The sequence below is a fragment of the Peromyscus californicus genome, unplaced genomic scaffold, assembly GCF_007827085.1.
Source record: "Peromyscus californicus insignis strain IS unplaced genomic scaffold, ASM782708v3 Scaffold_9__1_contigs__length_137607984, whole genome shotgun sequence".
NCBI lineage: Eukaryota > Metazoa > Chordata > Mammalia > Rodentia > Cricetidae > Peromyscus > Peromyscus californicus.
Window position 1 is genome coordinate 95,957,762 of NW_026294617.1, and position 15,553 is coordinate 95,973,314.

The following is a 15,553-nucleotide window of genomic DNA, read 5'->3' on the forward strand; positions in this document are numbered from 1 at the left end:
GCATATCTATTCAAGGACTCATCAAAGATAGCATTACATAAAATATATTCTCTATAAGTTTAATTTTGTGACTAGAAAGATCATGGCAGAAAACTAGTTGAAATAGTTTCAATAAACCAAGAACAATATTTAGGAATTGGCGAGAAGTCAACATTAATTTGAAGAATCTAAAATTTTGTATGAAAGTATCAGAAGGTTGACTGAAAAAAAATGATTTGTTATAACAGATATTGACATCACTACAAAAAAACTGAAGCTCTACAGTGTTGGTATAGAAAAGCACAAGTCTATAGAGTGAGAAGTGAATGCATAGAAAATATAGGTACTGAATTCAAAATTTTGGTTCGGTAGAAAACATGGCTCACCCACAAGTAGTTCTTTAATAAATTTAACTTTCTGAAACTGGTCATCTTTAGAAGTACATAACACAGGGCTGGAGGGATGGCCAAGTGTTTAACAGCACCAGCTCTTCCTGCAGAGGACCTGGGATTGATTCCCAGGAACCTCTTAGCAGGACCTGTTATTTCAGTTCTAGGGGATCTGATGCCCTCTTCTGGTTTCCATGGGCACCAGGCATGCATACAGTGTAGCGACATATGTGCAGATAAAATACTCTCACATATAAATAAAAATAAATAAATCTTTAGAAAAGTCAGACTAAACTTACATATATTAAGTATATTTAAGGATAATTTAAAAATTAAAATCTGCATATTAACTGAAAATAAATCTTAATATACACATTAAAATGTACATTAAATGAAAATCATTTCACTGTTTATTTAAGACCAAGTATTAATGTCTTAAAAAGCTACTGAAATTTGTGAGAGAGGAGAAGCTGTTGTTGGAATGGACAAATGTTATCAACAGTATGAAATGCTGATACAAATAGTTAATAACTAATAAATTGTAGAAATTACATATTTTTCAAAGTATATAAGTCAAAAGATGAGCCACCAATGTTTACTCATTGGTTGCTAAAAATCAGAGTCAAATGACAGTCTTTGCTCTTCAGCAGGAAGGAAACAAGAACTTTCACGCAACTCTCCTATGTGTGAAACCACAAATATATATATGTGTGTGTGTGTGTGTGTGTGTGTGTGTGTGTGTGTGTGTGTGTATTTAAATTTGTGTGTATATTTGTGTTTGTGTGAATATGTTCCTGTTGATCAACTGCATATTACAAAGTGCAAGCTTTATTGGAATAGTAAGTAATTCAGTATAAATATGCACATACATTGAATGACCAGTAGTGGTTTATTATACATACTCCTTAAAGATGAAAACTACCACATAAATAGGCATACATTTGATGTCACTTGAGATTATAGTGTTGACACAGCAAAAATTGGAGATACCTTTGCTGTTGGGTAAATCTATTAGGCAATATTTATATTATTCAATGACATTATGCTATTCTAAAAATGAATTATTATAGCTATTAATTAGGAAAGTCTTCTTATTAAATGAAAATAGGCATGTTGTTTAGCAATATGAAGCATTATATTACTTTGCAGAGAATCAGTTTGGTTAGTATAAACTGTACACATTACAGGCAAAGTGAAGTTTTAAGATTTTCCTTATAAATATCTAAGTTACCAAATATTATAAAATATTATAATATTATATATTTAGATTTAAAATATTTGATATAAAATATCTAAATTACATCTCACAATGTACATATGTATTTTATAGTATATTATAAACTAAAATTAGTCACAATGTAAAATTATGAGAGAGTTTTCAAAATAACACATGATGGCTTTAACCTACTTTTTTATTTCAATGTACAGTGTCCAACCTTTTCCCAAATGTTTTAGAGTTCCATGTATTTTTCTTGTATGTTGCCTCACTGTACTGAAACGTCCCTTTGCCTCACTGTACTTAAATGTTTCTATAGCACATTCTTTAGTCCATATTTACTTAGATGTGTTTAAATTCTCAAATTTTGTCTGCCTGTCTTTTTGTCTATGTATCTATGCATTTATTTGTCATTCTACCACAAAGGAACCAGCTATTTTAATTACAGTGCCACTTTCAATATATTTTAGTGAATAATTGTAACCAACACCCTGATACTGCTTTCATTTTTAAAATATTCTAGGTTTTCTTTACATAGACAACTGTCTCTATAAACCCAGAAAGAATTCTCCGAAATAATTATGTTTACATTATAATAAAATACTGATTAAAATGATCAATACAAATATATGCACACATCGGCCACTGTTTTATCCATTAATAATTCTATTAACTGAGTTTTCCAAGATTAATAATTAATGTATAACTCCCATACATTGAGTTTGATATTCTAGAATAATGAATTTACTAGTTTTAAAGACAAAAGACCAGTATATAATTTTCCATATCATTTATCATATTGAGCTGTGTTGAGAAGATCAAAGGAGTTCTGTCGACTGATTCATTGGTGCTTATCTAAAATCTACCCTGTTCTCTTTTGTGATTTATTGTTTTAGCATTGTAAAAGATAAAATTTTACTTCTGGCCAGGGGTTAGTATAATTTGTGCTTTTTTTCAGAATTTCTTCATTAGCTGAGTGCTTAAATCTTCAGATATTCTGTTACTTAAAAACAAGTGTGGATCAAATATAAGTAGCAAGGTATAAACCACATATGATCCACAAATACTTCAGTTTAAATAAGATAGTGATTTTATTGTACAGCTTAAGCCAGTTTTTTAACAAGATTTTTTTTAATTGTGTGGATATGTGCATATCAGTGTGTGGATGTGTGAACACGAAAGCAGTAGCCACAGAAGTCAGGAGAGGGCATTGGATTCTCCTGAGGCTGAAGTTACAGGCAACTGTGAGCTGACCAGTGTGGCTGCTGGAAATTAAACTCGGGTCTTCTACAAAAGCAGTGTGTGCTCATAGCCACTGAGCCCTTCCTCCAGCCCCTTGAGCCAGATCTGTATGAAAACAGCAGCATGATGATGTTACCTGTGTGTCAATAGGGAAAATAAAAATAGTCTGTTAAAATGTTCTTTAATTTTGAATTATTTTCAAAACCGAGTAATAATAATAATGTCAATATAAAATAAGTTCATATCCAATTTTTTGCTTTTAGTAGTCCCAAGACCAAAGGAATCCTACATAAAGGAACACAAAGCATATGACTTAGGGTTTTTAATATGAAAAAGTTAAACATAATGAACTACAAGGTAGACTAAAAGGAATTTGATTTTAACTAACCAAACTAATTACTTTTTTTTTTTGAAAATATATTTTCAATCTTGCCAGAGATTCATTCCTAATTGCTTTGCTGTTTGATAGTATAAAATAACTTTGCAGAATCCAAGTGCAGTGTGCTTCTGTTCGATGCATACTACACAATCTGCAGGGATAAATTATTTGTTGTAATTTAATATTAAAATATAATGGGTGACTAAACAACGTACTGCTATCACAACCAGATTGTATAAGTACTGTTAGCATCTGAACTGTTGGATAACATGTATTATACAATGAACTTCATGTTAAATATATTTGGGTTTAGTTTTTTTAAAACTACTTTGATAAATTGAAAAATTTAAAGTAAATTATTACAATCAATACTAATTATATTTTTGAAAGCAGTGGTAGGTTTAAATTAATGTGCTTGGGAAGGAGAACATTTTTGAGAAATCTATTTGTACCCACTGTATAATAACATACTGTCGTACATATCACAGCATACTGTCACTTAAGAAATATCTCATATTCTTGGCAATAAAGAGCCAACCCTCAAAAATAGTCTGACATTTTTTAAACATAGAAGAAAATAGTGGTGTGAAATTACAGTCTAGTTGTAATTCCTTAAATAACCAGGTATGTGTTATACACGATGATTAACATATCAGACATAGTACTTAGAACACTGATATCTCATGATACCCACTGAGTACATGAACACATCTACATATGTGATGCACATATGTGTATGCACTTCACATGATGTACATGAGCAGGCACTGCCATTGTTGTTGTAAATATTGGCTCTATCAGATTACTTGGGGTGAGATTAGTTGATCATTTTCTTATATTTAACATTTTTTATTGAGGAATAACAAAATAATTTGCATAATTTTTATTGAAGAATTTTAAACAAACAAAAACAACAGTGACAATAAAAGTTCTAATTTGTTTTTCTTTTATCTGCCCAGTTTGGTGTCAGGTGTATTTTGAATTAATTGTGAAATGGAATCATCAGTAACATGGATACATTTTCTGTTTTGGATGATATCTTCCACTATTTGAGGTGTAGTAACATATCCAGAGCTTCTACTTCAACATGCTAGATGACAATTATAACTTTAATATGTGTATGTTTGCATGTTTTTACAGCAAAAATAATTATATTTGAGGCATAATTCTGGTTACTTTTAACATGTATGATTTAATTCATTAAAATGAAAAATAGTTTTGTGAAAAATTAAATTTGTACAGCCAGCATTGTAACACATGGCTTAATTCTAGCACTAGAGAGACTGAGCCAAGATGATTTTAATGAATTAAAAGCCAGTATGAACTGCAGACCCAGTCTTAAGAAACAGAGAATGGACCAGATAGACCTCAGTAGTTAAGAACACCTGTTGCTACTGTATTGGACTTAGTTAGATAGCCTATAAGTCTAAAGATCCAATGCCTTCAGGCACTGGCCATCACAATGTACCATATATCCTTGCAGGTTGTCTTAGTTAGGGTTACTATTGCTGTTATGAATTACCATGACCAAAAGAAACTTAGGGAAGGAAGCATAAATGTGGCTTATATATCTATGACACTGTTCATCATTGAAGGAAGTCAGGACAGGAATTCAAGCAAGGCAGGAGTCTAGAGGCAGGAACTGATATAGAGGCCATGGATGAGTGCTTCTTACCAGCTTGCTCCTCATGGTTTGCACAGTGTGCTTTCTTATAGAACCTAGGACCTCTAGCCCAGGAGTGACCCCACCCACAATGAGCTGCACCTTCTCCTATCAATCACTAGTTATGAAAATGCCCTACACACTGGCCTTCAGCCCAATATTATAGAGGCATTTTCTTAATTGAGGCTCCCTCCTCTCATATGACTTTAGCTAGTATCAAGTTGACAGAAAAGCAGCCGGCATGCAGGCATTCACACACACACACACACACACACACACACACACACACACACACACACACACACACATGCACACATGCATGCTTGCACACATGCATGAACACATACACGCATGCAAAATAAAACTAATCTCTAAAAAAGAACCAAGAGAGATAATTAAAATTGTCATATAATAATTAGTGGAAAATTCACTTTTAAATGTAAATCATGAAAGGAAGATTTATTAATATCAATCTTCTCCTTACACTAATTTCTCATGTGAGAGCATTGTAATTCATTAGTAGGCTGTACAATATTTATCATTGGTACTTTTAGAATGTTTGCTAGTTGTAAAATATCTATAAATTACACTTGGAGAATTGTATCATTTTTGCTTCTTAACCATAACGATCATTAACTCTTACATTTTCACTTTATATTTATATTGGTACTGGTATTTTGATGTAGAAAGTCACTCTATCTCTTTGAGGTAATTTATATAATAAACTATGATAAAATGGTTTACAAATCAATGTATGCATAAAAAAAATCATGCTGTTTGCCTTTTCATGATTTTCACCCATGGATATCTATCTATCTATCTATCTATCTATCTATCTATCTATCTATCTATCTATATCTTTCTAAATGTCTTATAGAGTGTATTTTTAATTATTGTTCTGTATAAAGTAGATTTCATTTTTATCACATATACTGTCATTATTTATGTTAGTTGGCAATTAAAAATTCTGAAGTATTTGATTATTTTTTATTTTTATAGTAAAGGATATAGTCTACATTAAAAATAAATAGCAGTCCATACTTGTTCTTAGTGTTATATTTGGTAAGTTATATTTAAGGGGAAAATATATTATTCAGAACTTTGACAAAATAAGACAAAAGAGGACCCATATCAGAAAAATAAAGGAGCATCATAAGTAAATATTTACAAATGTAATTATCTAAAGGTTGTCATAGAATATAATGCTGTGATTAGAAAATAATATAGATATTTTCCAAAGAAACATTCTCTATACATTGATTATAAAGTGGGAAAAGGTCAGTCTGGGCTGGCAATGTAGCTCAGCTCATAAAATTCTTACTGAATAAGAAGCATGGGGTCCTGGATTTGATCCTCGAATTATGTATCACAGGTAGCACACAGGCTTGCATTCTCTGTTCTGGGGAGTTGGAGACAGTCATATTCCCAAGCTCCTGGTCTTTGTGAGACTTTGGCTTAAAAATCACAGTAGCTAACACCTGAGCATGAATACTCGAGGCTGACCTCTGTCTTTTACACACATGCACACAAGTGTATTCTAGGACACATGAACTCACACTTACTCACACACATGCACATGCACAAAGATGAATTTGGGTATGAATAAAAGTATTATTCTGTTCAAGTAAAGAGAAGGCATAGCATCCATGCTGGTTCTTCATAAACTTGCCTGCGTCAGAGGAAATTGCTCACACATCAAATAATTGTTGAATTGGTTTCTTCTACAAGTCTATTGAGTTGGTTCCACTAGTTCATGGAGGAATTATAAGTTATAAAGCCCATTAAGTTAAGAAAAGGAGTCAAGAGGCAAGAAATGTGAGGAACAGAAGTGACTTTATTAGATACTCTATAAAATATTTTGTGCCAATTCATATGACTTTTAAAGGGATGATCTTTATTCCTACCCTTGACAACTTTTCTTTTTACTTTCTTATTCTTTTCCACACATGGGTTTCCTTTTATAGGTAATAAAATATTTAATTTATAGAATTAACATTTACAGAAGGTTTGGAGGAGAAAAACTCCATAAGGAAAAGGGAAAAATGGCTCAAGTCTATTAAATTCACTTAATGAGAAGCATTGTATACATGCCAAGTTTTAAAAAGATAAACTATAATCCTAATAATCATATTTTCTTCTTTATTTATCAAGTCCTAACACTGATGATTGTGCCAGGATTTTTTCTTTTGGGCTACCAACCAGCTCCCAAATCATGACACTGTGCTCTTTCTGGCTACCTCTTTTAACATAAATTAACCTGCTTCTCTTTATTTACCTTCCGCCTTGGGGCTTTTCACTTTTCTTTCCTTCTGTATATATTACTTTCCCTGCTTCTCCTGTCTACTGGCTGGTGGCTGCCTGGCTTCTTGCCAGGGACATCTCCCTTGTTCTCTCTTCCTTCTTCTCTCATCTTTCTTCTCTTCTCAAGCCTAGACTTCTCTATTTATTCTTTCTGTCCTGTCAGCCCTGCATGTCCTTTTCCTGACTAGCTATTAGCTGTTTTCCTTTTTATTACAACATTCAGGTTGCCTTAAGCAGGCAAGATGAAACAAATGCAATACATCTTTACATAACGAAACAAATGCAGCATAAACAAAAGTAACACAGCTGTACACAGTTAAAGTAATATTCCACACCATAAATGAATGCAACACATGTTTACATAGTTAAAATAATATTCTACTACAGATGATTATATACATTATTACGTATTTCCCAATGAAAAGGCCCTTGTGTGGTAGCACTCAAATCCAGGAGTATCTAAATATCTATCCCTGTATGTGTAACTTTGTGTATGTATATGTGTAATTATGTATAACTGTGTTTGTATAACTCTGTGTATATGTGCCCATGTGAAAATGTGTATATGTTTTTGTTTTTGTGCATGTATAACTGTGTGGGGTTTGTGTGTGTGTGTGTGTGTGTGTGTGTGTGTGTGTGTGTGTGTGTGTGTTTATTAACAACTTATAGACAGAAAACAAAATTCCACAAGAACAGCATGTTAAGTTCTTTACACTTTAGATTTAACTCAGAACATTTCACTAAATTTGTGTTCCTCAAATATCTAGTTAAATTGTATAAAATTTACCAAAATTTAGCCTATCTATGAAGATAGGACTGTCGTATCCTATTCAACCCTTTGACCCTACAAAAACATATCATGAGAGCAAGGTTTTGTTTCTTTTATTTCTTTATGTTTAACAAGATTTCAGTAGGTAGCCCATTCTGGCTTTCCACTCACAGTCCTGCCGCAGCCTCCGAGCGGCTGGAATTGCAGTCATGTACCACCACAACTGGCTCTAAATGAAGAATCTCTGTGTGCTCTTATCATGTTGGTTCCAGAGCCAGGGCTTTTTGTGTGTTCTGTGCATAATATATGTCTCAACTGCTTTGCCAAATGTCTGAGACCCACAAGCTAAACATTGAGGGATGATGACAGCTTCATACAAAGTTACCCTGGTACCCCTGTCTCCAGCATGTATTACTAAAGCCATTAATGTGCATCCATGCATTCATTCTTAGATAGTTAAAGCCCCCCCCCGCCTTCTCACACATGCAAACTTACTAAGGTTTAGCACAAGTATTTTTTAAATGCAACAGATTGGAGTTTATCTTGGAATGATGCTTCCATCTGTGAAAACTGTCATTGGAAAATGGAAGAACACTTTAAAATAAATCCACCAGCTGTATTGATAATCTTGTAGTGATAGGAAGGCCTGAATATGGTAGGACTATTTGTTAAATTAGTTATACCATATGACAGGAGAGCAGGTTTGACAAGCTTTGCCGTTTGTGATAATGAATTTAAAAATCATTAAATTGTAGAGGAATGGCACCAATGTAATTTTGAACTATAATTTTAAAGCGAAAACTAAGATATTAAAGTTACAATTATCTTAAAATTAACTAAATGGCACATATTGTGCTGAAGAATGTGCCATTAAAATGCTTGGGTACAAACTGATACTTTATACCTGAAAAAAAAAATAGAGAGACACACTGGTAAACTTTGGGATTGATTTGAAAAAAGCCATCATATTTCACTCAGAGTTTTGATCATAGAAGGAGCCAGGCATCTTGGGCTCTACAGAATACACATTATAAAAACACAAAATAAAAGCAAAACACAGAAACCAAAAAAACAAAAACCATACCAAACCAAACCAAACAAAAAACTAGTAACAGCAACAAAAAGCATCAAAATAATCAAGTTCTCATTGTATATATATTTAAAAAATGACTGGACCTAAAGAGAATAAATTTTCTTGCATCCCTCCTAACACAGCCTCTACATGAGGATAACAACACTGAAATGCTATAACTGATGGAATAAGTTTACCTTCAAGTAGAAGCCTACCTGGGTGTCTATGAAGTACCTTCTCAATTTAAATTTTCTAGTCTTTACCTTTAAAAGGTTCAAGAGGCAAATCTCTTGTGTAGAAAGAGGACTTTAGAATTATCTCCCTTGCTGGAGCGACAGAATTGATATTGATTCTGTGGCTTTCTGGGAAGAGTTGAGAAGGTGTCTTGTTCTTTTTTTTTTTAATTAAGAAAAAATTTTCATTCATTTTGCAGACCAATCAAAGATCCCCCTTTTCCCTCTTCCTGCCCCCCAGCCTCCCCCTCCCAACCCACTCCCTACTCCCCTCCACAAGAAGGCAAGGCCTCCCATGTGGAGGCTCATCCAGTAGAGGTAAGTCCAAGCCTTTCCCCCTGCCTCAAGGCTGCATGAGGTTTCCCATCACAGGTAGTGGGTTCCAAAAAGCCTACTCATGCCCTAGGCAGGGATGGATTCTGATCCTACCACCCAGGGGCTCCCCAAGCAGATCAAGCTACATAACTGTCTTGCCATGCAGAGGACCTAGTCCAGACCCACGCAGGCTCCACAGCCATTGATCCAACTTCTGTGAGTTTCTATTAGTTTGGTTTGGTCATCTCTGCAGGTTTCCCCATCATGATCCTGATACACTTCTCATGGAATCCCTCTTCTCTTTGACTGAACTCCTGGAGCTCTGCCTGGTGTTTGGCTGCATCTAGGCTGTTTCCAGGTTCTGGCTATTATGGATAATGCTGCTATGAACATAGTTGAGCATCTGTCCTTGTGGTATGAATGAACAATCTTTGGGTATATGCCCAAGAGTGGTATAGCTGGGTCTCGAGGTAGATGATTGCCAATTTTCTGAGAAACTGCCATATTGATTTCCAAAGTGGCTGTACCAGTTTGCACTCCCACCAACAGTGGAGGAGTGTCCCCCTTGATCACATCCTTTCCAACAAAGGCTGTCATCAGTGTTTTTGATCTTAGCCATTCTGACAGGTGTAAGATGGTATCTCAGAATCATTTTGATTTGCATCTCCCTGATGACTAAGGATGCTGAGCAATTCTTAATTGTCTTTTTGCCATTTGAAATTCAAGAATGGACTAAGAAAAAGTATCCCATTCTTGAAAGGATTCTGAGTGGCTCTGCTGTGAATATTCAGATCCACAAACACTGGAGGGACCTGGGCATCTTGAGAGTTTCCCAAGAAGGTAACTTGCAAGGTGACTTCATGTTTCAGCTTGTGTACCAACCCTTTTTTATTTGTTTGTTATGTTTTTCAAGACAGGGTTTTTCTGTGTAGCCCTGGTTGTCCTGAAACTCTCCTTCTGTATACCAGGCTAACCCTGAACTCAGAGATCCACCTGCTTCTTTCTTCAGAGTGATTGGGGCTAAAGATATGCATCACCACCACCCTGCTAATGCACCACCCATTTAAGATACATCTTCCTGGTATCTAATACATACTTTCTAATTCTAATACATACTTTCCTTTTCCTAGGCTGGTTCTGTGATCTCCCTGACACATCATTTCTCTGAGAATTTTCATGACATCTGCATAGTAATCTTCTTATTCAGTCTTTTAGCACTTGAATCCTTCCATTTAAAATGCTTCAATTAAGCTGGACATGGTGTTGCACACCTTTAATCCCAGCACTCAGGAGGCAGATGCAGGTAGACCTCTGTGAGTTCAAAACCATAATGGTCTACATATGGAGTTCCAGGACAGCCAGTACTATATAGAGAGACCCTGTCTCAAAAAACAAAAACAAAACAAAACTTCTTAATTTAAAAACTTAAATTAAAAATCTACACCTGTATATTGGCAGCCAGGGTTCTCCACAATCTAGCGTAAGCACAACTTTCAAATGTATCTTCTGGACATCTTTTCCTACATCAAGAACAAGCCAAATTGCCAAGTCATAACTCCAGTGCCTACTGCTAACTAATTCAAATATTTACCCACAGCAATTTTGAATGCTTTGGTTGTAATTCTCTCCCACCATGAGCTATCATGTTAACATACTCTAGATAGAGATGTCTTACAATGGTCTTCAAATATTTTGTGTCTTTTCTCTTTCTTGTGTGTCCTTTTAAGCCCTGAGGTTTTTTATTTTCATAAAATTCTATTTATTTTCCATTTCCTCTTTATGCTGCGGTTCAACTGTCATGGCTAAGAAACAATTTCTACTTTAATGAAATTTCCCGATGAAAAGACCATTACCAAAGAAGCTATGCACAAAATCACCTAGTGGTATTCAAAGATGGTGAACATAGGGGATGGTGTTTTACAATGTCCAATGAGGTGTGTGTGTGTGTGTGTGTGTGTGTGTGTGTGTGTGTGTGTGTGTGTGTGTGTTGTATGTATAAATCAAGAACTGTGTTCTACTGAAATTGTTGCATTGACATGACATTTTGTACACTTTAGAATGAATCCTGTCTTAACTACTCATCTGCTAGTTGATATTGGTCAGCCAGTTACTTGATTTGTATTCCTTGTGTTCCTTAGTTATGATCTGATTTTCATATAATATTAATAGTATATGTCTAGAAAATATATATTGATTAGCCCTTTTTATGTATTAGACACAGCTTTTCTGAGGAGACATGAAATTAGGCAAATATTTTTAAACCATCATGAATGCTGTTAAAACCATAAACTAACTTATTTTGTTTCATTTGCTTCTAAATGATAACTTTTTTCTTTTATAGTAGAGTGATCTACGCATTGTGGTGATAACTTTAATCATTTTGACTAGTTTCCTTCTCTTTCCTTGAATTGCTATCAACATTAGCTTAGTTGTTCTTTTCTCTTCAACTTACTGATGACCTGTTTCTTTAGTTTACATTTTCACTTAACTGCCAGGTATTTATTTTTGTCTGTTAACATGTCTAGAATATTTTGGAGTGAGTTCTGGACATGTTCCATTGTGAGGTATTAGTGGAGATCAGAAGGAATCAAGGATTGCCAAAGTGCTGGGGAAATACTAAATATACTAAACAGCAAAACTGACACTACCACAAGAGGAATGACCTGGATCTGCACATAGCTCCCCTATTCACTGTGTGTGTGTGTGTGTGTGTGTGTGTGTGTGTGTGTGTGTGTGTACACGTGCACATAAGAATATCACATTTGCCCTGGAGGAGGTGGGAATAGGGGGTGGGCTGGGGGGAAGGTGAGGGGGGCGGGAGGGGGGAGAACAAGGGAATCCGTGGCTGATATGTAGAACTGAACTGTATTGCAAAATAAGAAAAAAAATGTAAAAATAAAAAAATAAAACACTAAAAAAAGAATATCACATTTATTATGACCATGAAACCCAATATCAATTTCATTCTAATGAAAATCTCCACTTTATTTAAATCTCCTTGTCCTGATGTCCCTTGTCCTTTGCAGGACTCCCTTCAAGACACTATATTTTGTTTATGTGTTATGTCTCCTTAGGCTCTTCTTGACTGTCCTAGTTTACAGAAATTAAAAAAAAAAATTCTTTTTAAATTTTAGTTCATAATTCAGATTAATTAATTCTTGAACAAATTAGGTTATGAAATTATTGATAATAAGAAAAATTATAAGCTATTTTACAAACAAACTTTAAATGTGGGGGAATGAGTGAGGTGATGAAGTGATTGAGGCCTAGTCCAGGAGTCCCTGTATTAAGTACCTATCTTAATCTTTGCTTAGAGGATGCAATTGAAGAAAATTAATCAACAGAGTGTCTTGAAACAGTACTGGGTGGGACAATTCTAATTCTTTTATATTTAGCCGTATGGAAGCTTTTCGAATATAACTTTTGTTTTTGCTATTGTCTTAAGAGTTATACATATATATTTTTAAAGCTTGTTTAACAGTGCTCCTAAATTACCTTGGTTAAAAACATAAAGAAAGAGGCCGGGTGGTGGTGGCGCACGCCTTTAATCCCAGCACTCGGGAGGCAGAGCCAGGCGGATCTCTGTGAGTTCGAGGCCAGCCTGGGCTACCAAGTGAGTTCCAGGAAAAGGCGCAAAGCTACACAGAGAAACCCTGTCTCGAAAAACCAAAAAAAAAAAAAAAAAAAAAAAAAAAACATAAAGAAAGATATCACTATTATGTATTGTGAACAGTGGTCTTTTAAATGATAAATTTCTGAAGCTGAACAACTACTCTTTTATGAATACACATGTATAAAATTCCCTGTGTGACTGGTATTCCTGGTGATGAACAGTGTTGCAGCATATACATCTCATTTACATCTCAACATCTTGAGTTTTAATGCAGTTACTTACCAGAAGAATTAAAACACCACAATTGGGTATTTCAGGTACACTATGCCATAATACAAATTTTGGTTTTATTTTATCTCTGTAGAACTACTATGGAGCAGCCAAGCTGATTTTTTCTGACAATCCTCTTGGTCTTACTTGTGGAATGGTTTGTCCAACCTCTGACCTCTGTGTGGGAGGATGCAACTTGCATGCTGCAGAAGAAGGACCAATTAATATTGGTGGGCTGCAGCAATTTGCTACTGAGGTATGTAACAGATACACTTGCATTATTTTTTCTCTCCTACTACAAAGCCAGAAGCTCGTAAAATAATTAAAATCCTTGGTTTGTGTTGATACTCAATGTGTGTGTGTGTGTGTTACAAATGTGTTGTTTGAAATCAGTATCTTTATACAAAACTTGGCTATAAAAATGAAAGTTTATAAAACCATATGTCAAATTAGTTGTAATCCCAGCAGGTTATTAAAATAACTTAGACCAAAAATATCTAAATTGGATGATCTAGAAATAGAATTTGTTCATTAACTTTACATTGAAGTGTAGCGTGGAGACCCTATTAGGAAAAAAAGGCTATATTCCTTAACTGATAATTTCCCTTGGAACTCACTTTGATCTTTATGCCTAGAAATATATTTCAGCAGTACTTCATACTGTTCTTTGAGTGATAGAGGTTAGGGAATTTTCAAAAAACCCTGAAATGGAATAATATTCTTTAACAACATTAAGAATATAATTAGATTATGTGAGCTTATAGATTGAAAGCTACTTTGTTATTTGAACAGAAAATGTTTAATGAAATGAAAGGTGGCTTTTTGTCATTTGTCACATAAACTTTGGTCCTGGCATTCTCTTTTATAAATCCTTTGTAAATGACTGATTCTCTGGGACATCTTTATGCTCTCTGGGGTCTCCTGTTTGACGTGAACTAGCAAGTCAATTCTCATGTATCATTTAAATGATCAGCTTATTGGGAGGTTACAGTAAGATTTTATAATCTTGAGGGACTAGTTGGCTAGAAGACTAAATTAAATGTCTGTCTATGTCGGACTTTTAGTTAATGACTTACCTCTCTGGTTGTGTCAACTTAAACACAATGTATTCTTTCCCTTTAGAGCCTTTCCCATAATATCCCTCAAGCTTAAGTCACTCTTTGCCTTTAGTAATAAATCAGTGTTATTCCCTTCCTGCTTTCTGACAGGTTAATTCTGAGGAAAGACCCCTGGGAATAAGAAAATGGAAACAATTTGAGGTTGTGAGTTGATGCAATAAATTCTTGGATTTAATTTCTTTTCTTACCAAATTAAAAACTGCATTAGGCTTACCTGACCACTGCAAGGAATAATCTCTACAACCTGGGAAAATCCTTAGTTGATGGAGGAGATTCACTTGGATTCCTCTCCATATTTCTTTGGGGAGCCCATTGCTTTGACACTAAGCCAGGATAAGCTTGCTCAAAATGCATCATAGCAAATGAAGACCCATACAGTATGTACATGAGCTGAATGGACATTCCTAAACAAAATGATTTGTTAGCAGTAGTTTGTCAGGGATCTAGACATAAATGTGACAAGGATATAGAGGCAGAGAGATGTAGAGAAAAGTGAGAGGGGAATGAAGAGTTAGAGAGAAAGAGGAATGGAAGGAGGGAAGAAGAGGGAGGGAGGAAATGGAGGAGAGGGAGAGAGAGAAACAGACAGAGAGAAAGAGAGAGAGAGTGAGGGGAGACAGGCACAGAGATAGACAGATAGATAGATAGATAGATAGATAGATAGATAGATAGATAGATAGACAGGTAGCTATAGATGGATGGAGGGAGGAAGAAGAGAGAATATGAATGAATAGGTGAATGACTTTCTACTCTTACTTGGCTTTAATAAGCTCCTACTTCATAGAGTATTTATTTGTAAGAATTATATTGTCCTCCTTGCTATACAGAAGTCATCAGAAATTCAATAAAAATCAAGTGTACACACGTGTGGGCTCCTTGTAAGTCCAACCTAATAAAGAATTGAGCACAAACAAGGAGTGCCTATAAATTCATCTGAAGCGAATAAAGAAAACTTAAAAAAGATGTGCCATTCTATTTTATTTCATAAAAACTG

The 15,553-nt window shown here is 34.8% G+C and overlaps 1 protein-coding gene across 2 annotated transcripts in view; it reads left to right on the forward strand.

Moving 5' to 3' along the window:
• Positions 1–15,553, forward strand: part of Dpyd (dihydropyrimidine dehydrogenase) — an 849,077-nt gene that overhangs the window by 199,650 nt on the left and 633,874 nt on the right. The window contains exon 5 of one of the 2 annotated variants that reach the window (XM_052730491.1): positions 13,536–13,697. In XM_052730491.1, the coding sequence (XP_052586451.1) occupies positions 13,536–13,697 (162 nt within the window). Of the gene's footprint in view, positions 1–13,535; positions 13,698–15,553 lie in introns of those variants that run through there. The other variant, XM_052730492.1, reaches the window with a different exon arrangement.